This window comes from Podarcis pityusensis (assembly GCF_964106645.2).
Source record: "Podarcis pityusensis genome assembly, chromosome: Z".
Lineage (NCBI taxonomy): Eukaryota > Metazoa > Chordata > Lepidosauria > Squamata > Lacertidae > Podarcis > Podarcis pityusensis.
This window is the reverse complement of record NC_138044.1, coordinates 28837366-28862648: the sequence shown is the minus strand read 5'-3', so window position 1 is coordinate 28862648 and position 25283 is coordinate 28837366. Positions and strand designations below refer to the sequence as shown.

Here is a 25283-nt window from a genome sequence, read left to right as displayed (position 1 = left end):
GTTTCTTCCTCTGGGGCAGCTGCACAAAAGGTGGATGGGGAGGGGTAAGTTCCTAGGATCACAGCCCAAATGTATCCCATGGCTGCTTTTAACATCTTCAAAAAACAATCTGATCAAAGATTTCCCAGTGTCACATTTAGTTTGGCTCTAAGTTGGTACTTAAAAGTTTCATTTGACTAGATTCTTCTTTAACGTCTACATTTTCTCAGAAATAGCCAAGTGTCTGGGGAAGACAAGGTGTCCAAGTTGAAGGTGACTATGGTAGCTTGGGATCGTTATGATACTACTGTTATTACAGCAGTCAACAATTTCCTTTTGAAAGTGTGGAACTCTACTACTGGGCAGCTTCTTCACAACCTAACTGTAAGTTAGACCTTCAGTCGATTAGCTTTTTAAGAGGATCTGCATTTAGTGCTCTCTCTGTTGTGTGCCACTGAACTGGGGTCTGGCACTAAGCTTTGGCATCTTTAAGAATTAAGATTCTGATCATGCTTGTGGAGAACAGCTGAGAAACTTGCAAACAGCATCAGATGAGTCCAGGAGTGGTACGGACCAAGGACTGGTGATCTTTTATCAGAAACACATCAAAACAAATATACAGAAAACAAAATAATTGATCAAATTAGTATCGTTTTCCTAATGGGAGGAGAAAGCTGTTATCATTTTTCCTGCATTCTAACCAATTGATGGTTGGTTGGTTAATCAATCAAATAAGATTTTCCTGTTGTTTACTATCCATCTGCCTTCTAACTGATCATTTAACTAATGAAATTATAAATATATTTATATTTTTTACCAAAACTTCAATGAAGGAACCCTTCTGAGGCACTTCTGAGAAAATGTTAGCGTGTTTACAATTGAATGAATAAAAGATACCACTTATTGTTCAGGAGGGGGTTACTTGTGTTTCATAATACAATTAGAATTTTCATAATATAAGTGGAACTAAAACCTGCACCCCAGTATTACAGTTTCATATATATTAGAATATCAGATCCTCCCAGATACCTGTTGTGTCCAAAAAATTCCCACAGGGTTGGAAAATACTGTCACAGGCAGGTATATTACTCTGTCTGATCCCAGGAAGAAAGAGCAGAGATAGGTGAATTCTTGCTTGGCCAAAAAAGCAGGCTGCTCTTGTGTTAAGTATTCTCAGTAAGATTCTCCATTGTTAAGCTGAACAATAGAGCAGCCTGATTTGTTCCTGTGTGACTATTCCCAATAACAAAATCCTGACCTGTGGGAGTAGGGTGAACTGGGAGCAGTGGGCAGGCAAGTGGGACAATTGTCTTCTAGGTTGTGTAGAGCAGGAACGTCCAACTCCTAAGAGACTGCAATCTACTCACAGGAAAAAAGTGGCAGTGATGTACCCCTTTTTTGGGGGGGGGGGTTCTGGCAAAAGTAAAGGGGAAAGGGGATTAGTTGCTCACCAAAAGATCGCTGCGAAAACAATCTGCCTCACAGTGAAAACTCCGTCTTCCTTTCCAGCGAAAATGGAGAGTGGGGTGAGGGGGTGGGTGCTCTTAGGAAAAGCAAAGGAAAAGGAGCCCATGATCGACCGTGATCGACCTGAAGCTCCGGGGATTGATCAATGGATCCCGATCGACTTGTTGGACATCCCTGGTGTAGAGCTATCACTTGCACTCAGGAGGCTGATGTGCCCTTCAGTCAGCAGCAGCAAATATCTGTGGAGCCTGTCCCCACTTCAAATTGGAACTGCTCTAATATGAGCAGAGTTGCTTGCATTTGCAGCTACCCACTGATTAAAACAATTGCCTTGTCTTTAAACAGGAGGTCAGTGTGGATATGCCTCCTTTCTCTCTCAATTCCAAAATATTAAAAAGTCCCTGAATATGGGCTTCTACCTGACATTGTAGTTTTCTGTGTTAAAACCCTTCTGACATGCTAGTTTTGTGTCTATTAGGGGTGTTCATTTTTCCATTTATATACCAGTTTTCATAAAAATTGCAAAGTGGTTTACAAAGCACAATATAAAATACACAATTGCAAACAACTAATAAAAGATCAATACTATTTTAAAAAAACCCAAACCAGGGATTAGTTCAGCAACAGCATAGTGGTGGACACGTAGGATTCCTTAAACTTCACAAGGATCTGATGGTCTGGGTGACACACCTTTTTGGTATGAAAGAATGTTCTGTCATCGAAGCCTTCAGTCTGAGGTGGTAGACCACAGAAACATCCAGGCCACCTTCATAAGATTGAGGCACTGGTCACCTGTGTGTATGTGACAAGCAGGGGAGGGGGGAATGTAACATGAAGCTTATATGGGACAGTAACTACTTCTTAAAATATTACTTTCTTTGCATTTGTTGCAGGGCCATGATGATGAAGTGTTTGTATTGGAAGCTCACCCATTTGACCAAAGGATCATGCTTTCTGCAGGCCATGATGGGAATATTTTCATTTGGGACCTTGAGAAAGGAGCAAAAATGCGCAATTACTTTAACATGGTACTGTATGACAGGCAGAATGAGTGGTCAGATCTTAGAATCATAGACTTGTAGAATTGGAAGGGACCCTAGGGTCATCTAGTCCAGCCCCCTGCAGTACAGAAAACCTTTTGCCTAACAGGCTTGAGCTCCTGACCCTATGATTAAGAGTCACAAATCTGAGAATTACTGTGTGTTTATCTGCGGTGGTGCAGGATCTTTATAAAGCACCTCATACCAAAGCAGAGAGAACCCACCTTCACTGTCCTTGGTGAAAATACATCTTGCTGAAAATAGAAGTAAAGTTTCTGTAAGCTTAATGGTAAAGGTAAAGCACCCCTGACAGTTAAGTCCAGTCGCAAATGACTCTGGGGTTGCGGCTCTCATCTCACTTTACAGGCCATGGGAGCCAGTGTTTGTCCACAGCCTGTTTTTCCAGGTCATGTGGCCAGCATGACTAAGTCGCTTCTGGTGCAACGGAACACCAAAACCAGAGCAGTGCACGGAAACACTGTTTACCTTCCCGCCGGAGCGGTACCTATTTGTCTACTTGCACTTTTTGGCGTGCTTTCGAACTGCTAGGTTGGCAGGAGCTGGGACTAAACAATGGGAGCTCACCCCGTCCTGGGGATTCAAACTGCTGACCTTCTGATCGGCAAGCTCAAGAGGCTGAGTGGTTTATACCACAGTACCACCCACGTCCCTTAAGCTTACAATATAACAAAACCACGCAAGGTGGGAAGCGGGTGGGGGAGAACTCTGTTGTGATTAACAGGTCTAATTTGTAATCAGTGGGAAATGTTTTGCCAGGTGCTGGCAAAAACCAAGTGCTTTGTGAGAGGGATGTTGTTAAAAGAGTTCTGGTGGCAAACTCAGAGCAAAAGGGTGTTTTTTAGCCTAAGTTTAGCCTAGTCTTTCCCTTTTCCCACCCTTTACTTTCAGATCCTAGTTCTTTTTCTTTCCTGTTGATATAAATTTGCTCCTGATTACATTGACTCCTGTGCTTGCTCACCTGTTCCTTTTAGTCAGTGGACCCTCCCCTCCCCCTCAGTTCTGGTCTGTTTCTTTACGTTAAGTGGTCTGTTTGTCTCAAGTGATTTTATTCATCCATTGTCAGTCTTACATTCTTTGGGTCCCTTTGTGTGTGCTTTTGCATGTACTTATTGTGTGTCAAGTGATTCTTATTTATTTCCAGCCAAGCCATAGTATGCCTTTAGTTGTTGTCATAGTAATTGCTAGCATCATCTTCATTATTTCTTTTTTACCCTCCCTCAAACTTTGAATGCTATTCTTGTAGGAACTCTTGCAGCTAACCTCTTGAGATTTGGCAAGAGGTGCTCTGCTTACAAATTTCATCAATTTTCTGCCCAAAAATGTGAATGAAATCTGCAGGCAATGTAATTGAATGGAAGATGACAAAGCCCTTTTTTTACCCCAAAGTGAACTTGAACCTGGGCTGAACTGGGCAGTGTCTGGAATGCTTTGAGCTGAGAATGGTTGTTTTTTTTAAGTGCTGAATCAGGGTCAGAACCAAATCTTGTTGTCGGTACACACCCCTAAAAGAAAGGAAAATTCAGCTTATAAATTTGTCCAGAAAAGTTAAGCAGATCCAAATGGGTGTTGTGTGTGTTTTACAGATTGAGGGCCAAGGCCATGGTGCAGTGTTTGACTGTAAATTTTCCCCTGATGGTCAGCACTTTGCCTGTACAGATTCCCATGGGCACCTACTATTGTTTGGATTCGGATGCAATAAGAGTTATGAAAAGGTGAGTTGGTGGACTCTTAATGTCCTTCTGTGTTTAGCAGTATTTGACATCATCCAGCCAGAATGAATCACTTTTAAAGTCCTGTGAATTGCAAGGAAAATGTAAGAATGTGCTTAAATCTCTCTTAAAGTTAATGGGATGTTAAAAGTGCCTAGCTTTACAAATGGATTGTGTGTCCTGTTCTTCTGTGGGAGACATTCAGACTGGAACTAATTACTCTAGAGTAATCCTACTCTCTGGGGTTTATTGTATAGCTGCTGGTTTGAGGACTGATTAACTGATAATGTCTGGAGGAACTGAGTCCTTGATTTATAAACTGCTAATAATGGTGTGAGAAGGATACAGATTTTTTTAAAGGCTAAGAAAATGTGAGAAGTGTGTGTGCACATGCTCATGCTTTGTCTTAAGCAGCAGCTTCTTTGCACTCACAATAAAGAAGAATTTCTAGAGAAAAAAATATAATAAGAAAACCAGCTAGTGACTCCTAGTATGTTTACAAGCACAGTTCAGAGTGTTGGTACTGACCTTTGAAGCCCCAAACGGCTTTGGCCAAGTATACCAGAAGGAGCGTCTCCACCCCCATCGTTCACTGAGGTTCCATCACCAATGGTCTTCTGGTGGTTCCCTCACAGCGAGAAGTGAAGTACCAGGTAGAGGGCCATCTCAGCAGTGGCACCCACCTTGTGGAACACCCTCCCATTAGAGGTCATGGAGATAAAGAACTACACAACGTTTAGAAGACCTCTAAAAGCAACCCCTGTATCAGGAAGTTTTTAATGTGTGACATTTTATTATGTTCTTAAATTTTGCTGGAAGTCGCCCAGAGTGGCTGAGGAAACCCAGCTAGATGGGTGGGGTATAAATAAGATTATTATTAATAATATTACTTAAAATGATTGAGAAAGTTTTGGCCAAGGGTGTTCCTCCTGGGCAGTGTATTTCACAGGTTAGGGGCACTATTTTAAAAAACTGCTCTGCCCACTAGGAAGTTTAACCTACCCATTTATGGCAGAAATTTTGAGCAGGACTGCCCTAAAAATATTTAAGGATGTGAAAGTGTGTTAGGGATATGTGCACTCCATAAAGGTTCAGAGTCAAAACCAGAACCTTGAGTTGAATTTGGAAGAAAACTGGAAAATGACAGTTTGCAGTGAATTGGTTATAAAAAGAAGTTTGTTAAACTCCTTCTCCTGAAGTTGACCACTTAGGACCTCATACCTGTGGTTTCATGTTTCATTAAAGCTTTTCTTTGTAGTCCTAAGGGTGAGAACTGTGCTTGCTTTTTTTTTTAAATGAAAACCACATAGAAAAGACACTTAATTCTAAGCTTTCGTGGTGCATAGAAGTAGTTCACATGCAGGTTTGCTCCTCTAAAGTAGTCTGAATAGTCTGATGGGACCAAGGTGAGAATTAGCATTTGACAGATAATTTCTAGCCAGAAAGACAGTTAACAGAGTATGCGTTGTATGAGAAGAATTAAGAAATGTATGTGTATTTGTACTGATTTCTAAGTTTGTGTCCGATGTAGATCCCGGACCAGATGTTCTTCCACACAGATTACCGCCCTCTGATCCGTGATGCGAATAACTATGTCCTAGATGAACAAACTCAACAGGCGCCGCATCTCATGCCTCCCCCGTTCTTAGTTGATGTGGATGGAAATCCTCACCCCACAAAATACCAGCGACTGGTGCCAGGGCGGGAAAATTGTAACGATGAGCAACTCATTCCTCAGCTGGGATATGTGGCAAACGGTACACCATATTTAAATCACAGAATCTGAAATGAAGAGGTGTTTCTTGCCTATTATGAAGATTCTTAGAATGTAGTATGCCTATTATGAAGTTTCTCTTTTTGGGTATGGCAGTCTTCATCCTGCTGGCCTTCAGATGGTTTGGATTATCAATATATGCTGGTTGGAACATGGGAATTGCAATCCAAAACATCTTGATGGCATCAGGTTGGGGTAAGGCTGGGACATGAGTTAACTCAAGAAAGAAGGGTCCCTCTCTGTCTTGCATGGGTGAAAACCATACATTTGTATTTCATGATCTAGCAGCCTCTGCTTGATGAGAGAGAAGATTTGTGAGCCATCCAATAGAAGAAGGGAATCTATTGCAATCCCTATTTGCCTGTGTTTGAGGGTAATATCAGAAAATGATGTAGAATTATGTGTTTCTCTCAATAAAGAAGTTAGTAAGCATTCCGGGTCTGTATTGAAATGAATTTTTAGCCAGTATTTGAAAGTCATAATTCAGCCCCTGGATTCTAGGAGATGCTGGCTTAACTTTGAACATATAGCCAGATAGGAGACACATTTTGGAGCCCCTAGAATTTGTCGGAAGAAGAATGCCTCTACACCCTCGACTTAGCTGTTAAAGTCAGTTATCCATAAGGAAATCCCATAAAGGAGTTGCAAAACAGTTTTTGCTCTATATGCCTAACCACTGCAGGCACATTCTGTTTACCATCAAGAAAATAGAATTGTTTAGTTTGTGCTGCAGAGCACAAATGGTCACCCATTTTAGATTGTAAAAGGTGATCCCTAAGTATTTAAAGCTTTTAACTTGTTCAATTTCTTGATTACCAATACACAATTTAGATGGATACCAACTCTTTGAAAATAATCAATCAATAGGTGATTTCCTTGACAGTAATGAAAGTACGCTTTTAGAACTTTTAGAACTCTGGTGCAGGAGAGGTTAAAAAAAAGAGAGGGAGTAAAGGACCCCTGGGTGGTTAAGTCCAGTCAAAGGCGTCTGCCTTAGATCCTAACCGAGGAGGGTTGCCATTCACAACGAGTAGATGTTGTTTCATATCATTCAAAAATAGATTAAATAAATGTGGGGCAAGAATACATATAAATTTCCCCTTTCGGATTTCATATACTTATCCGCTAGAAAGGCAAGTGAGAGACAGTGATCAGTAGTTGATTTCTATTTTGTAAATCTGATTTACAAATGTTAAGGACCAATAATTCTGTTCCGTTTAATCCAATCCAACAGATAGTGCTCTAAATGTTTAGAGTTTACTTATAGTGGACAGGAGACCAATAGGGTGATAATTACACGGCTGCTCAGGATCACCTTTTTTATAAATTGGGATGATTACAGAAGTTAACCACGATTATGGTATAATTCCAGGTTAGCAAGTGGTGATGTCCACCGATGTGCATACTTTTTTCAAAACCTCAGCAGAAATCCCATCAGAGCCAGGGGCCTTATGGGGTTTTAGCTCTGCAATAAGTTCCATAATTTTGTCTGAGCTTACTGGGGGCAAGTTTGGTATAGTAAAGAGGACAGGCTCATCAGCATTTGGAAGAAAGCAGGGTGAGATTTTGAGTATTTTAAAATAGTAGTCCAACCAGGTTTGGGAGGGAATGGTAGGTACAATTAAAAAATAGTATTCTGGTAGCCAGAAGTTATTTGCCAGAAGGTTTTATGATCATTCACTTTTACTGCATTTATTAAGTGTGTCCATTTATTCTGATGGTATATTTTCTTCTTCTTAGCAATAAGTTCATTATATAACTTCCTACGAGTAAAATAGTTTTTTTTTTTGTTTTATCGTCACCCTTTTTGCAAAGGTCTCTGAACGATATTCTGAGCAATCTTTTCTCTGTATAGCATTCCTGGTCAAACCAAGGGGAGGGATTAGAGAGGGTAACAGATGCAGGCTTAGCTATTGTACCACATTTGTCCATTACTTGGGAATAAGCTGTTATTACTACCTTAATAGAATGTGAGTTACTAAGGGTTGTTCTCAAGTGTAACATTTTGTCTTGAGTCCAGGAATTTGGTCCCTTTGAATTGTGGGGACTATCTAATCCTTTTCAAAATACTATCAGAGGCCTGATCAGAGTTACCAGGCTTCAAGATCTTATTTACTGGGTTGCATGTAGACAGAAGTAAGGGGGCGTGGTCACTTTCCATACGGACTCCAATAGAAATGAAGTTGAACACCAGAGTGTAGATTTAGAGAACTGATCCAATACAGATACAATTAGAATTATTTGTGATAAATCTGTATTGCATTACCCCATCCATGGTGACCCACAACATCTAACTACCAGCTATTGAAAAGGAATAAAAAATAAATAAATCTGGGAAAGTGTGTGTAGATGTGTTTTAAAAAAGTAATTTTGAAAAATATTCTGGTCTTGTTTATCTGATAGATATGCTTGCAAAGATTAGCAGTGGGGAAGAAAGGTGTCATGCACACTCCTTGTATTTGGGAGTAAGCCAATGCAGTGGAGCTTCTGTGAATGAATGTGCAGAGATGTTCAGGATTCAGCTGAGTGTTTCCCAAAGAAAAGGCTCTCATGAGACAGGATCCTGTTCCGTTTACATGCATCTACACTCGGGGGCATCCTCTACTATGAAACTAATGAAGCTTAAGCTTCAGGGCCCCTCATCTTAGAGGGGCCCTAATACTGACTTTAGCCCATATTGCTTAAAATAGACCAATTTGAGTCACATAACTCAAATTGATTAATTTTTTTGTTATATATATTTCAACAATCCTGAAGTTTGAGAGTCAGTAGTTCAGATGTTATAAAGGTGGAGTGTTAAAGTAGCTTGGAAACTAAAAGGCAAAGGAAATTTTTATTCACACCAGTGACTTGTACATGTGAGATAATTCAGTACAGCAATTTAAATCAAAATCTGAGATGTAGTAGTTAATTTTTTAAAAATTGATCAGTTGTGGAAAAACCCTATTGAGGAAGTGGTTTGTTGCTGGTTGCGAAGGGCCCCCACAACATTTCAAGCCTCAGGGCCCCAAAAATGTAGTTCCACCACTGGCTACACTCCTATTCCTGTGATTCATATTAGAACAGCCTGTAGGTGCTTCCCTATACAGGGCTCAAGTGAACTCACACGGGACTGCAGTCCAATCCCTCCCCCCAAGAAGTCAAAATAATATTTTCCTCTCCCCACAACTCTTATTGGGTGAACTGATGAAGGTCTTTTCCCCTTTCTCGTTCACCCCTCTCTTGACTGGTCAGAGAATAGCTGTCACTGTCATCATACCTGCCCAGTCAGGCAGTCAGGCCTGGAAGACTGCAAGGCCTAGTGCTCCATGAAAGACTCACCTCTGCTCAAGCTGGTGGGAAGCAGTGAAAAGGAGAAAGAGAGGTGGCAGTGGTGGCAGGATCTGCTGCTTGGTGCAAGAGACCCACACATTCAGTAAAGAGGGCAGGAAACTCATCATGGACTAGCAGCTGATGGCCCATGGACTGGCAGTAGTCCAGGGACTACCACTTTGAGTAGCACTATCCTAGGACAAGTGTGACAATAATACCTTTAGGAACAAATTCCAGAGTGGGAGCTGTGTTAGTCTGTTTCAGAATAAAATAAAGAAAAATGAAAAACAGTGTCTAGTGGCACCTTAAAGACCTACAGACTTCTTGTATCATATTTGTGGGTCAGATACCATTTCATCAGGTGCATTATGTTTTAACCTTTATAGATAGGTTTAATCACCTGCAAAAACGTTTTAGCAGAGTGAGGCCAGAAAATTACACAATACAAGGGAGACTTGGAAAAATCAACAAATACACAACACAAATGAGATCTGGTCAAAGGTGTGAAAGATTGAATCCATAGGTGTGATCTGCTTCCAGTTGGTGCTGATCCAGGCTGGAGCTGGAGTCATGGTTTCTAACTATGGAATGGAATGGTGGCATACAAATAATATGATGACAGTGATGATATTTTAACCCAGTACAGGTTCAGAGAAGACTTATAATCACTCTCAGTTGCTCTGCTAGGTCATTGTTTGCAGCAGGATCACCTTCCTCCTCCCAAGTAGTCCCTTCCACGTAGACTTGCAGCAATAGAACTGTCTGTGAGCCAAGTAGGTGCTCCTCTGGCCCCTTGGACTTCCTGTCAGATCTGTTGCTGCATTTGCTCTTGAGACCTGGTGGTGGGTGGGAATCAGGAACTGAAAGATGGGTTTGATGGATTATGGGGGGACGAGTGAGTTGTCCCTGAGATGGGGTTCTTCAGGTTGTTTTCAAACTACTGTGAGATTCTTCCAGTCCAGATGGAGTAAGGTTTATCTGCAGGATCACAAGCCTTGACCTCCAAAGAGACCTCCAGGCTCTGCGTTGGATAGGATCCTAAACCTGCAGGCAAGATGAATATTGTGCATACATAAACACCTAGCCAGACGACAGTTACTTTTTTAAATGAGCAAGCTGTTCCTACGTTTAATTCTTACTTTAAATGGAGAATGCAGTCTTCTGAGTTGCACGGGGCTCTTCTTTCACCTGTGTGTCAAGGAAAAATAGTTCAGTTCAGTACTAGCATGCGGGCTCACTGGCTAGCACAAAGTTCTTGATGGGCACATGGTAACCTGCTTCGGGGTCTCCCATGGCACACCTTTGGCATTCACTCTAATAAAGTATTGTTGTACATCTCGGAATGCTCACTTGATGCTCTTTTTCTTGCAAAGGTGATGGTGAAGTTGTGGAGCAGGTGATTGGGCAGCAAACTAATGACCAAGAAGAGAGCATCCTTGATGGAATGATCAGGGAGCTACAACGAGAGCAAGATCAGAGAAGACTTAATGGAAGTGAAGCTACTCCAAATCTTCTGCAAATCAGATTTCAGCCTGCTAATAGTAAGAGTCATCTCCTGTTATTCTTCTAGACAAGTGTAGAAGGATTCAGTGTTCGTTGGTCTTCTTTTGATACAACAAACACGGTGGGGGAAGTTGATTAGTCTTCTGGTTTGTTTTGGTAGCTTTGAGAAGTCCAAGTTTGGATATAGCTTCCCCCCCAAATGTTGGGCTCAGACGGAGTGGTCAGATTGAAGGTGTCCGGCAGATGCACCACAACGCTCCTAGAAGTCAGATGGCCACGGAGAGGGATCTCATGGCATGGAGTAGGAGAGTGGTGGTGAACGAGCTGCATCCTGGGGTTAGCAGGTAAAAACAATGTTTAGCATTATTTCAGGTTTTGTCTTTATGCATGTGTGTGCCATGATCTTCCTGGAATCGTTTTAAGGAACTCACCCATGTTACAGATCAGCAGGGTATGTTTGTTTGTTTGTTTGTTTGTTTGTTTGTTTGTTTGCTGTCACATCCAACTCCCTTCTTTAGCTTTTCTAAACCTAAGCCAAAGTAGGAGGTTTAACTGACGGACATACCCGTAGGTCATCATCTTGGAAACCCTTAGCCAGTCATGGCAGGGGAGAGAAACAGCCAGTCAGGAGTGTATGGGGCTGGTAAAGAAATTTGAAAGTTTACATGGCAGATAGAGCCTGGCTACAAAAGTAGCTAGGTGTGCTTAGGGGTCTGTCTGGCAGGATAAGCCTGTTTAATTTCCTCAGGTGGAGGAAATAGACTGAGAAAGAGGATAGAGATACTTTAGGAAGAGGGAAAGCAAATAGTAATTGTAAGAGGAGATACTTTTAATAGAAACAGTTCTGTTGTAGAGAATTATAAGTGAAGTTTAAACCTAAAACGGCATTTCAGAGAGAAAATAAATACTGTGCCTTTAATAGTGAAACCTTCAAGCGTTATCCTTTTTGAATGTGTGTTAATAGAAACAGTTTTTGTCTCCATTGTGCCTCAGCTTTGATTTCTGCCTAGCTTGGGGAATAGGTTTTCACTGCACTCCCCAGCATCAAGAGGCCTTGCTGCAGGTTTATATTATACACTACCACATGCAGAGAATATCTGAATTCTTGGTTGTTTTAGAAAGGGAGTGACCGAGCTTTAATTATTCCACCTTCACTGAGGGAGTATGTCACAACAGCCCAGGTAACAAATGCATAGGTCAAGGCTGGTTCTTCACCAGTTCATACTTGAAATTGACAGACGTAGGCAGCAGAGAGATGTGGTTTGGTGGGTTAAGCAACGTAGCCCCAAGTACAGCGTTTACATAGCTGTGTTGCTTTTCTCTAGTGTTCCCTTGCTTTTGCTGGACTTGGAACATGAATACACCAGTTGCAGCACCACAGAAACACAGCACTCTATACACCTTTGTTCCATTGTCCTTGTAGAATTGCAAGGGGCATTGTTTGATAAATTACCCCTTCCCAGAGATGCTGCTGTAAGGATCCCTCTAATCTGGAGATGAAGAACCTCTAGCCCACAGGCCTGATTAGACCTAGTACAAGTCCCTGTTTGGCCCACAAAGCCATTTTCCAAGACCACACCCACTTGCCCCACACCTGACGTCATTTGTGATGTAGCTGCCAGTGAACAATTTGGAGCCTTAAAGTGCACTCCTGCTTATTCTTTTGCAAGGGAGACTTGCTGTCGCTGCAGATCAGCTGTTTGAGAGTAACAGCAAACTGGTTGGAAACAGCCAAAAGCCAGGCTTGAACAGTTGCCTTATCAGCTTATCAGTGGTAACTTTGGATTGGATTTTTCCTTGCAGCACAGCTTGAGCTCAGTTTGTGCTACAAAGGAAAAAATTGACTGCTTGGTGTCATGCTGATGGCAGGTGATTGATAGATGGGCAGTCCTCCTCACCTGTCAAAGTGGCCTTCCCTGGGTGGGGGAGCTCGGGATCCAGCTCACCAGTTGGGAAAGGTTTCCCACCACTGCTCTAATCAAAGACCATTTGATTTGCTCAAAAAGTCCTAAAAGCATAATATTTTTCTCTTATCCCATTAAATTTGCAGTTTTGAGAAATGGCAGCTTTGTGCATGAAATCTTATACATGTGAACTCAGGAATAAACTCTGCTGTGCTCACTGTGGCCTGCCACAGGAAATTGCAGAGGATTACCTTTTTAGCCACCCTGCACTGACGTCTGTTCTTTAAGTGCAAAATAAAGACCGCACTTATCCACTAACTATCCTGGCTGAGCAAGCTCCAGTTTGCGCATCAAATTTTCTCATCCAGAACAGTTTCCCCATTCAATTCAGTGGTGGCTGTTGCGTCTTCCTTTTGTGCATGCAGATCTAATCTCTCTGCTGAAATGAACACATAGCAGGAGTGCATATAGAATTCTAGATTGAAGTACACTAGCTTCAATAGATGGGGAAAATTCTGAATCCCCCCCCAGCAAAAAAAAAAAAAAAAAGCTTGGAAGCCAGGGTGATGAAAATCTAAGAACATGTTTAAAGGTTCAAAGATTAACCCAAACTTACCATCTTCTTAAGAGTTCAAGAGGAATGCCGAGCTGCAAAAGGCGAATTAGAAATTCATCTGTATACTCTTGAAAAGAAGAGAAAGCCTTCCCATACTTTACAAAGGGTGAGAAATTTTGCTTGTTTTCAGAAATCCTGTGTATTCCATGCTAAGAGCTAGCTAGCCAAGCACAGGTATAGGATCTTAATGCTTTGGTGGGCAGTGCTATTGGGAGGAAGGGCTGAAATACCACAGGCATCCAGGATTTTTTAGGGAGTATCCAAGCTTGTGCAAAAGAGCAAAGTTCCACATAAATTGCAGGGGAATGAGGCTAGTGGTGCATAATATGATGAATAAGCTTAGCGTAGCTTTAAACTTGACTTCTGAGTAGAGAGCCAGGGAACTGGAGGGTATCTCATTTGGGCCTCCTCATCTTAGGAAGAATGATGCAAGTGGGTTCATGTCCTCAGACTACACAGATAACTGGATAAACTCCATGTGTATTCATATACATTAATAAATTGGGAGTAAGAGTAAGGGATTGGGGACGTGGGTGGCGCTGTGGTCTAAACCACTGAGCCTAGGGCTTCCTGATCAGAAAGTTGGCAGTTTGAATCCCTGTGACGGGGTGAGGTCCCGTTGCTCAGTCCCAGCTCCTGCCAACCTAGCAGTTTGAAAGCACTTCAGAGTGCAAGTGGATAAATAGGTACCGCTCCGGTGGGAAGGTAAATGTCGTTTCTGTGTGCTGCTCTGGTTTTGCCAGAAGTGGCTTAGTCATGCTGGCCACATGATCTGCAGACAAATGTCGGCTCCCTTGGCCAGAAAAGCGAGATGAGCACCGCAACCCCGGAGTCGTTCACAATTGGACTTAACTCAGGGGTCCTTCACCTTTTTAAGAGTAAGGGATTAGGTAGGGAGAGCAAGGAGGCTCCAATTATAGTGGTTGCAGGTAGTGGGATGTATGGTGTAGGGCATGAGACAGGGCAGATACAGAGGGTGTTGAATGCTTAATTGTTGATTGCTGCATGCTGGCTCTTCCTCCTCCAACTGGGGAACCAGTGTCCTGTCAGCCAGCCCTCAAGCCTGAAGATACTGCTGTTAAACATCAGACCAGTTTTAAATATAATCTCATTCACCCACCGTTTGGGCCAGCAGGGGCAGAGTTGTGCTCCCCCCCCCCCCAATCTTTGCCTGTCTAAGTGTTCAGGGCAGCATCAGAACAGATTCCCCCCCCCCCCCATGTACAGTGGTATCTTGGTTCTCGAATTTAATCTGTTCCAGGAGTCCATTTGACTCCTGAAACGGTTTGAAAACCAAGGCTTGGCTTGGTTCAAAAACTAAGGCGAGTTTCCTGCACTCAATCGGAAGCTGCTTCGGATCTTCATTTTCCGAAAAATGTTCGCAAACCAGAACACTCGCTTCCGGGTTTGCAGCGTTCAGGACCCGATTTGTTCGGGACCCAAGCTGTTCGACTACCAAGGTGCCACTGCATAGTTTATAAGAATTCAGTCTCTCTCCCCCAAGTTTCTTGTTTCCCACCCCACCCCCGCCTGAGTACAGATCTAAAGTGTTTGTAACTTGTGTTGAACACATGAGGCAGGTTAAGGATTCTGAAGGTGCCCTGTTCACTGTGCTACTCACGGCCTCCCTGCCAATAAATATCCCATCACCTCTGGCCTCTGATGGGAGTTGGAGTCTGACATTTGGAGGGCCACAGGTTCCCTAATTCTGCTTTTAGCTCAGTTGTTTAATTTGCATTGGTTGTGGGTTTATTATAGCTTATACTGCAGTATGCACCTGTAACACTTAGGGGTTTGGGTACAGTGAGGAAAAGAACTTTATCTACACAATGAACATTTAAGGCTGGAATAATGAAACAGACCCTTTTACTGGCTAAAATGGATGTTTCAAATACTTCAACCAAGGTTTTGAATAAAAATGCTCACCTGTTAGAGAGCCATAGTTCAGCATTACAGGCATGATCCAGCCCTACATTATTGCATAGATTTGGTCGATCTTGGTGTTCGATGCTGCAAACTTTCCTCTGTAATCTCAATTTCTGTGTTCTGTTCTTCCCTGGTACTGTGAAAGTGTGATTATCAACCCGGCAGTGGGCGATCTTTGCGAAGAAACCAACGCAAGCGTCAGCATGCTTACCAAACACGCTCCACCTTTGATCATCATTCACAAGGTGTACGAAGAAGCTCACATACTCAGGAAGACTCTGAAAGCTCTTCTGAGGTCAGGTGTCTGGTTATTATATTAAATCGTGTTAGTGGGGGAAAGCATTAAAATAAAAAGTGGACTTTAAACCATTACCAAATATGATCAAAATGTTGGAGTTAGAGTTTTGTCACAATTAGCAGAAGTAAGACTGAAAATGAGTTCAAGACAAATTCAGTTGGACAATTAGGAGCTGGCAGTGATCTGTGAACAGGTTGGTTTTGCCAGTACGAAAACCCCTACCAGCTATTTAGATCACCCTCAAATTGTTATGGTTGGGAGTTTGTGTAGCATAGTGGCTAAGATGCTATGAAACAGGAACGCCCAATTCAAATCTTGCCTTTATCATGAACTTACTGGGTGGCTTTATGCAAAGCATGCTTGTCTGAGAATATGGGTGATAGTATGACCTCATAGGGTTGCTGTAAGAATTACAGCTCTTCTCTTGCATTATCTAATTGTAATCCTTATAACACATCTATAAGATGCTTACAGATGCTAAGTATAATTATTTATTCAGCTATCTCCCCTTATTGCTATTTGAGTCCAATCTGCAGGTCTGCAAACATTCTGGAGGGAGAAATGCTGGCTGTTTGCCCTTAACAGGACTGCTGTTATGAGTCTGGCACTCTGCTAGTTCTGGAGTGCTGTAATGGCAGCTTTGATGTTCAAGGAAGATGTTTTCCCTTGCAGTTTTCTGTTCACCCGCTGTATCTAATGTCAAGAGCAGTTACTAAAGCTTTGCTTAACGCTCAGCTTTGGATTTTACAGTTTGTGACAAAAGACGGACACAGGTGTTTTCTTTGCACTCCTTTCAGTCAGTTTGAGAAGATAAAAAGCTGCTGTATACTAAGTGAGACCATTGGTCCATATAGCTCAGTGTTGCCTACACTGGCTGGCAACAGCAGCTCTCCAGGATTTCAGGCAGGAGTCTCTTTCAGCCCTACCTGAAGATGTTGGGACTTTCTGCATGCAAAACTGATGCTTTACCACTGAGCTGCAGCCCTTCCCCGTTTAGTTATTGACAGTGTCTTTTAGACCTACACGTAACAAGAGGTGTGCAATATGAGAGGGAACTCATCTTTCTGCTAGCAAATTTGTGACTGTAGCAAAGTGATAGAGCAAATGGGCAAAGCTTTCTCTTTTCTTCCCCTCTCAGGAAGATGACACAGGTGGCACAAGTGATGCGTCTGTGGACGACAATGTCACTGCATGGCAAAGTGAAAGCAGCTCTAGGTAATTTCTCTTACTCTGTTTTAAAGGGGAATATTTCACAATGAATGTGCTGCTTGATACAAGGCCACCTAATGTGGGGAGGGCACGATGTGCACAGCACTACATAGGAACATTTTGCTGCTCAACAACAAGAATTTTGTACAAGTAACAGAAATTAGTGCAGATTTTTATCTGCTAAACTGATAGCAAATAAATTTGTGAGTGCTAACTTCTTCCTTTCAGTTTACCTGCTTCCCCTTGTTGTTAGTCTCATCCTCTGCAGAGTCTGAACAAGATAATCACAGCAGATCAACAGCCAAGCTGTAAAAAATGTAAAGGAAAAAAGTAAATAACTTATAAATTCATATAACATATTTGATGGCCCCCCAAATTAAACACATGTGTGTCTAGAGTAACATGTCTCTAGAGTAAAGCCTCAATTGCACATTTTAAACCATGTTTTTAATTACAATAGTTTCTCCCAATTCTCCCCACCCCCCACCTTGGCTCAAATGAGTCAAGTATGCTTTGTCATATTGTATGAATGTAAAGTGTGGTTTGTGTGTTTCATGCAAACTAAGCAGTAAGCCAGAAATAAACCAATAATAAACCTTGGCTTATTTCTGGCTTACAACTTGTAAAGCATAGCCCAGGTTCAAATAGGACATGACACAGTATGCTTGCTTGAACCAAGGGGGAGAAGTTACTCAGGTACTTATGTAGGGCCGGGTGATATCCGGTTTTCAACATCATGATATATCACCAGCTAAACCTTGTGATTTAGTGATATATCACAGTGTCTGAAACATGGAACTATGCAGGGTGGGTGAAGGCTCAGTCACTGGAGATAGTTGCAGGTGGGGGGGTGAAGACTGGGTATGCGGCTGGGCAAAAGAGCATGGAAATTGGGTGGGTTGGGAGTGTAAAGATTGGACGTGTGGTAAGTCAGACACATACACACACAGAGAGAGAGAGAAGGGAGCAAGGGAGGAAAGAGGCGTGAACGACACAGGGCAATATGTTTGGTTTTTTTCTTTTGCGGCATCTGGGAGGGAAGTCAGTGACTCAGCATCGGCAGTGGCTTCATGAAACCGAGCTTTCTGCCAACTGCTACCAGGCAAACACATGTTATGTCTGTGCATACGCGTGCGTGCACACACAGTGATTTGCCATGTATTGCCACGTCAATTATTTTTAAATGGTCATTGCATTGTGGTCTAGAAACCGGTATTGGGCAATATTATCAATATATCTCCTAGCCCTATGCAAAGCAGAGACAAAGGCACAGGGCAGACTCACATAAACAAATCCCAAAACCCCTTGCAGAATCCCAAAAATTTCCACTCCCCCCCAGATGAGCTTACCTGGCTAGGTAACTATGGCTGGCACTCCTGTTGAGGCTCTTGTTTCACTGTGGAATGGTAAGATGCGTAGAACAATTGGCACAATTGCTCTTGAGTGCCTTCGCTGTCAAGCACATAGATTGCCTCAGTATTCCAATGATTTGTGTGGGATGAAACAGGAGGGGTAGAGGCTACAGTACAGTTGATGTATGATTTGGTGCAAACCTGACAAAACATGGGTGAGGAAGCACCATCATGCCTATCACGTAGTAGTGGTGGGAGCAAACAAAGCCTACTTCTTTGTCACCATTGTACCCTCAATTAGCTGTCTGGCAGAACTTTTCAGAATAGTGAATGGGATTTTATGATCTGGCCAATAATGGGTGCTCTGTAACAACTTTGCAAAGATACTTCAGAGACAAAATTGTTCAGGTTCAGACAGACTTGGATGCCAAGTCCAATGGAAGTTTATAGAGCAACATCTGTTCCATCTATACTGGATTGGTTTAGATTATTGCATCCTGGGGATATGGACAAGCTGCTTAAAGAACTGCCACCAACCACTTGCCTCCTTGACACTTTCTCATATTGGCTTCTTAAAACTAGCTATATGAGATTGGATGGATCCCTGTAGTGATTAATGCTTCATTGGAGAGTAGGGAGGTGCCATCTGCCTTGAAGGAGGCAGTGGTTCACCCCTTCCTTAGGAAAACCTCCCTGCTGCTATCCTATGCAAGCTCCTACTTATCCAAGATAAATGTAGTCTTGGAAACATCTTCCAGGTCAGAGATCCGTTTATTCCATGGGTTGATGCAGAACTTTGCATAGACCCTTCTGGATTAAGAGTACTACCTTTTCAAAACCTTAATAAGATGACGATTACAGGTCTAAATAATGCCTTTCTTAAACCAACTGTGCAGGTCCAGGGAAAGCTGGACAAAATCATTGCCATTTTATAGTTTTCCTTTAACACCTACCTATATTGGAGCATGAAAACTTTAAAAGATGTAGAAAAATACCATCAATTTGCCAGTAGGGGGAGCAGGAGTATAGAATATGCAATACCTATAAAAATAATAAACCACTGTACTAAGAAAAGAGGAGCTGTATCAACTTTTGGATGATATCTGTCTTAGTAGGTTTCAAATATTTTATTCTGTAAATGGCTTTGGTATCTTATGATGAAGGGCCATATGTTTTGCTTTTGCTCAGCAGCAGTTTAGGTCTGAATTAGGTACTCACTAACATGGTCTGAAAATAACATGGTTTACAGGGGGTCACTAATTCAGAAGTGGTGACATCTTGTATTTAAAAGGCACTTCTTTTGGAATGGACTGGTAACATGTTATGTTTGAAAGGAGTGTCTGGGACTGACATGGGACTGGAGTTACAGGATGAAGTATAGAATGCTAAATGGGTTAAATCATCTTTTAAAACCATGTCTGCAGAATTCAAGAACCCACCTTCAAAACAATACATAGATGGCATTGGACCCCAGTTAAATTGAATAGAATCAATCTCCAGAATGTTGGATGGGTTGTGGTGAGAGTGTTGTTTTGTGCAAGATTTTTGGATCACTGTATTCGATAAAATATCTATTTATTATGAATATTATGAAACAGAAAACGCCTGACCCTGCTTTGGCCCTTTTTAATGATTCCACTTTCAAAAGGTCCTCATTTATTACATCCAAAATTAGTAGCTCTATTACTGGCAGTGGCCAACTTAGAAATAGAGAGGCACTGGAAATCAAGAGGATTCACCATGAAGGGTTGGCTCGATAGAATATGGGATGTAGCACTTTCAGAACATCTAGCATACCACAGCTGGGTGATTAGGGTCCTTTCAAAGGGAGAGGGGATTTGAAATAGTTTGGTGGCCATTTATAGCATATATTCACACCAATGAACACTTGTTATAACCCCCATCTGGTCAGGTAACATTATGGAATACTTACATTTAATAAATTTAAGAAATAAGTAACACTCTATGCTATAAATAACTATTGAAAACTATACTATAAATATGTATAACATGCTATACTATAAATAACATAATTTAAAAAATAAATAAAACAACTAAATAACATTCACCACACTGTCTCAGAATAAATGTACTTACTATTAATCAACGGCACTGTTGTAATCTCCTTCCTTTTATGCTGTAATGGTAAATCTTATCTTAATTTCCAAACTGACAACTTCTCCATCATATACTCAACATAGCTGTAAACATTATCTATATTGTGCCTTGTCAATATTGTTGTTGTTTTGGTTGTAGTATGAAAATACAGTAAAAAGTAAATGGAGGGGGGGCAGACCTCACAGGACCTAGAAGTGTTAAACAGTTATCACCCAGTTATCACCCAAATATCCCCTTACTTGGCAAGGTGCTTCAGAAGGTGGTTGCAGTCCAGCTTTAGGCATGCTTGAAGGAAGCTGATTACTTGGATGCATTCAGACATGGTCATGGTATGGACTCGGTCATCCTTCTTGATAACATTTATCGGAGAGAGATGTGGGGAGTGCAATCCTGCTTCTTTTCTTTGCACTCTCAGCAGCATTTGATACTGTTGTTTTCCAGAGTGGACTGGAGCACATTCAGTTAATAAGATGGTTCCTCCCACTCACCTGGGTAGGCAGGGACCTTCAAGTCTTCTGCTTCCTCTTCCTGGGGGGAGGAGCCATCCTGCTCCCCAGATCTTCCCAGTTTGGGTCGGCTGAGTCCTCTGTTCTAGACAGAACTATATTACCTTTTGTTCACTCCACAAAGTGGTTTCCCTAACTTCTCTCTGCTCTGGTTTGTCTCCTTTTTGATCTGAAGAACAACAACTACTTTTAAAATAGCTTAAAGGAGGGGAATCTATTTAACTTTGTTTTCCCTTAGGTCTTTAAATCTACAGTTTTCATTTATGGCAGCCCATTCACTTCTTCTCTGCCTCTAACAAAGAGGACCCTACTATGTGCCAACTGACACTCACTCTGTGGCTTTTGAATAGCTTGACCCCCACTCTCCATACTATGCAGGCTCTCGCCTTGACTGATATAAATTGTTGCCCACAAGCACCTACAGCAAAAAACTTATGTCCTTGGCCACCATAGCAACAGAGCAAAAAACAAAAAGGAGGTGGCAATAACCAACAGATGGTGTTTATCTCCTCTTTCTATCTTGATGAAGCTCAAAGACCTCATGGGCAGTAGCGCTGCTAGGTAGAGGTGGATTTGCTGTCCTCCCCATTTCTCTTCTCAGTGCTACATGGCACAGAGTTGAGGGTCTTCCATGGTTTGGGAGAAGGAAGAGCGCCAGCACTCATTAAACACTACTTTTTCTCTTATTGAGAAATTGAATAGATCTGCCATTTAGAGATGTGTAAATGTATTCATGATACCGAGTTCCTGATAAAACCACTTTTGATATTAGTCATGAATGAAGGATTTTATGTTTGCTTTCGTATGGAGTTCACCATTTACAAATGATTTCATATACTCTAGAGCCACATCAATTTCTTCCTTTTATATTTTGGTAGTTATAAAAATAGGTATATATTAATTTGAAAGGTATTTGTGAAATATAGTATTAGTTTATATATATATTCTAAACCCTAACTTGGCTGTTTTGGGTTTTTATTTCCTTTTGCTTTCCATCCAGTATAATCAGTAATTCCCCCTCCCCACCCTCAAGCAGCAAGCTCTGGTCTTCCCTTTGTGGCCCTGAAAATATGTCCCACTGGGAACAAAATCGGTTTTCTAAGAATTTTGTTATGTGAATCTTTCAGCGATTCATCCAGTGAATATTCTGACTGGACTGCAGATGCCGGAATAAACCTTCAACCTCCGAAAAGACAAACAAGACAGGCAACTCGCAAAATGTGTAGCAGCTCTGAAGATGAAAATATGAAAGATATGAAGGGACAGGAAGAAAAACGCAAAAAACCCAAACAGACAAGGAAAAAGGTCTATAGGCTTTTCTGAATAAAACTTTACCCCCCCCCTCCTCTTTTGGGAAAGGTAAACCAGTTAGCGTATTTTTCGCTCCATAGGACACACCTAGTTTTTAGAGGAGGAAAGGGGGAAAGCCCCTTTTGGGGGGGGGGATCAGCTCAAAGTTGTGCAGCTTCTTTTGCAAAGGGGAAAAGCCCCTTTTTTTGAGGATCAGCTCGAAGTTGTTGAGTTTACTTTGCAAAGGGGAAAAATCCTGTTTTTATGGGGTTCAACTCACAGTTCTGCAGCTTCTTTAGAAAAGGAAAGGAAAGGGAGCCGTTTCTACAGTTTCCAGACAGATAATCTAATCAGCCAGTCACATGTTGCTGGGGAAACAAACAGCCTCCATCTGCAGAACATTCAATAATGGAGGCCTGGGCAAGGGGGCGGGGCCGGAAAGGGAGCCAGCGATCAACCACACATTTGCTCCATAAGACGCACAGAAATTTCCCCTTACTTTTTAGGAGGAAAAAAGTGTGTCTTATGGAGCAAAAAAATACGGTATTTGTGTTTAAACTCTGTAATGTTTTTGTTTTAAGAAACCTAGTGGACGGCTTTCGATGGATGGTGAACCCACTGAAGAATGGTTTGCTCCACATTGGATACTGGATACCATACCGCGGCGTTCCCCCTTCGTTCCACAAATGGGAGATGAGGTAGCTATTTGTTTATTTAACTGGAGTAGGGCATGTCATTTTAGGGGGTGAAACCTAATTTTTGCAAATTTCTGCAGTGAGGGGTCTTATATACAGTGGTACCTCAGTTTTTGAACGCCTCCGTAGTCAAACGTTTTGGAACTCAAATGCTGAAAACCCAGAAGTAACTGCCTCGGTTTTTGAACGCACCTTGGAAGTCGAACAGGAAACGCAGTTTCTGTTTTGAGTTTTCTGTATTGAGGCTTCCACTTTGATGATGATGATGATGATAAATTATTATTTATACCCTGCCCATCTGGCTGGGTTTGAGGCTTCCGCTTTCAGTTTTCGGTTTTTGAATGGACTTCCGGAATGGATTATGTTCGAAAACTGAGGTACCACTGTATATAATTTGGGGTGTGAGGAATTAAAATCTGCTAATATTTTTTTGTGATTGGACAACATTTAGCTGGGTGAATCTACATTTGATTAAGTAGCACAGAAACTGCTTTTAGAAAAACAAACTTAATTTTAATTTTGCCTTCCGAAAATGTCAGGTAATAATATAAAAACTTTAGATTCTCTGCATAAAGCATATCCTACTAAGCGTACAACATAAAGCAACATTAGAAAAGAATGACATCAGTTTATAAGAAACTTAAACAAGTTTCATCAGGTCTTGCTTTGCTTCGTTCTTGGACATCAACTGCCAACTTGCTTCTTGGCCTCTGATGTAGCCCTGCTGCCTCTGTGACTTGTTGCACACACCTCTCCATAGACTGAGCATGACAGGGCTGCAGTGGAACTTGAATGAGTTCGGCAATGAACTTCTTTATTTCAGCTGTAGTAAGTTGACGTGCAAAAGAGCTTCATGAACCTCGTCAGACCAATCGATCAGCTCCCAACAAGGACGAAGCACTGGGGCTGATGGAAGGTGTCTTCCTCATACTTCTCTGCTTAGATTCAGCCAGCCATCTTGTTTTGTCTCATCTCCTTGCCACTTCGCTTTTTAACTTTTCTGTTACGCTCAGGCCTATATAAGATAACAGCAAGTACTTGGGAATCATTTTATGCAATTTATTTCATTTTATTATATATCTTGTAAAATAATTTTATTAGTGTCCCCCCCCCCCACAAAATTTGACATTCAATTCACTTTCAGTACAATAATTTCTTACATTTTGACTTCCCATCCGTCCTTCCAAGATGTACCTGCTGTATTCCTTTATCTGCTGGCATTTATTTTCGATTGTATTATAACTTATATTGCAGTCGTTTATTTATTCTCCTTCCCTTGCCTATTATTCAAATCCTGCTTGTGATTTCATTTGGCTATAGTTTATTCTCATCTTTTTGATCTCTTGTATTTGCTGTCAACTTCGCCATCTCTACATAGTCCATTACTTTAAAATCCATTCTTCTTTCATTGCGACTTTTTCTTTCCATTTCTGCACATACAAGATTCTGGCTGTGGTAGGAGCATACATAAACATAAACAACATAACCATTTCCTTTGGAACCTCTGCCCCTATAATCCCCAGATTAAATGCTTCAGGCCTCTTGGGAATAATTATTTTAAAAATCTTTTAAAATTCATTATGTAGATTTTAATACAGTTTTATACACATTTTTTTTCATAAAACAAGTTTAAAATTACTGGAAATTCCACATCAGGTTGTCAAAGTCTGCTCTATCACGTAGCACAGAAAATTGTTTTAGCAATCCCTGAAGAATCAGAAGTCCTGTTTCTTGAAATGTGTACATCGAACCTTAATACATTGATCTTTCTGCATCTTTGAGAGCTCGTCTGTTCCATTGTGTCTCCTGGCATGCACAAATGATGCATATTTAGGAACTAACAAGCGGATCATTATTTACTTTGGGATATTTATTTCCAAATTAAGGATAAGTTTTGAAAGCTGAGGCTTGGTGTATTGTGAATCAGAGTGTCATTTAATTTTCTTCCTTTCAGGTAATCTATTTCAGGCAAGGGCATGAAGCTTATGTGCGTGCAGTTCGAAAGGCAAAGATCTACAGTGTAAACATGCAGAAACAACCATGGAATAAAATGGAACTCAGGGTAAGGAGAGCTTCAGAGTTATATTGTTGTTTTTTATCACTGGGTTGAATAAACCCAGTGAACCTGCCGAATACCAAGTTAGACCATTGACTAATCTATTGCCTTACACAAATCAGCAGTAGCTCTCCAAGGTTTGGGGCAGGAATCATTCCCAACCTTACCTGGAGATGCCAGAGAGTGAACCTGGGATCTCCCATGTGCAAATCATGTACTCTGCCTGTCTGAGTCACACATCCTGCCCACAACAGAGACTTAAGGAGACTTGAGGCAAAATAATCCTGTGCAGAAGCATCTGTCTGATTAACTCACCTGGTGCAGATTACATTGTGTCACAGGCAGAGAGCAGATATCCAGGAGTGTGGGACTTGGCTTGAAGGTCACATTCAACTTCACATTGTGTAGAGGCCATTATCAAAAACCGCACATCTGCATTTTGTGAACTTGAATTTCTCCCCTGCCATCATATTCTTGAGCTTCTCCCCTCGTCCCTCCAACTCAAGTG

The 25283-nt window shown here is 41.6% G+C and overlaps 1 protein-coding gene across 1 annotated transcript in view; it reads left to right on the top strand.

Annotated features, from left to right (window-relative positions):
- The window catches only part of BRWD3 (bromodomain and WD repeat domain containing 3), a 72731-nt gene that overhangs the window by 27548 nt on the left and 19900 nt on the right, over window positions 1-25283 (top strand). The window contains exons 14-25 of the mRNA XM_080991236.1: window positions 210-363; window positions 2340-2474; window positions 4091-4219; window positions 5748-5973; window positions 10676-10843; window positions 10966-11149; window positions 13338-13431; window positions 15397-15546; window positions 16688-16764; window positions 21862-22039; window positions 22606-22722; window positions 24674-24781. Of these exons, the coding sequence (XP_080847362.1) occupies window positions 210-363; window positions 2340-2474; window positions 4091-4219; window positions 5748-5973; window positions 10676-10843; window positions 10966-11149; window positions 13338-13431; window positions 15397-15546; window positions 16688-16764; window positions 21862-22039; window positions 22606-22722; window positions 24674-24781 (1720 nt within the window). The remainder of the gene's footprint in view (window positions 1-209; window positions 364-2339; window positions 2475-4090; window positions 4220-5747; window positions 5974-10675; window positions 10844-10965; window positions 11150-13337; window positions 13432-15396; window positions 15547-16687; window positions 16765-21861; window positions 22040-22605; window positions 22723-24673; window positions 24782-25283) is intronic.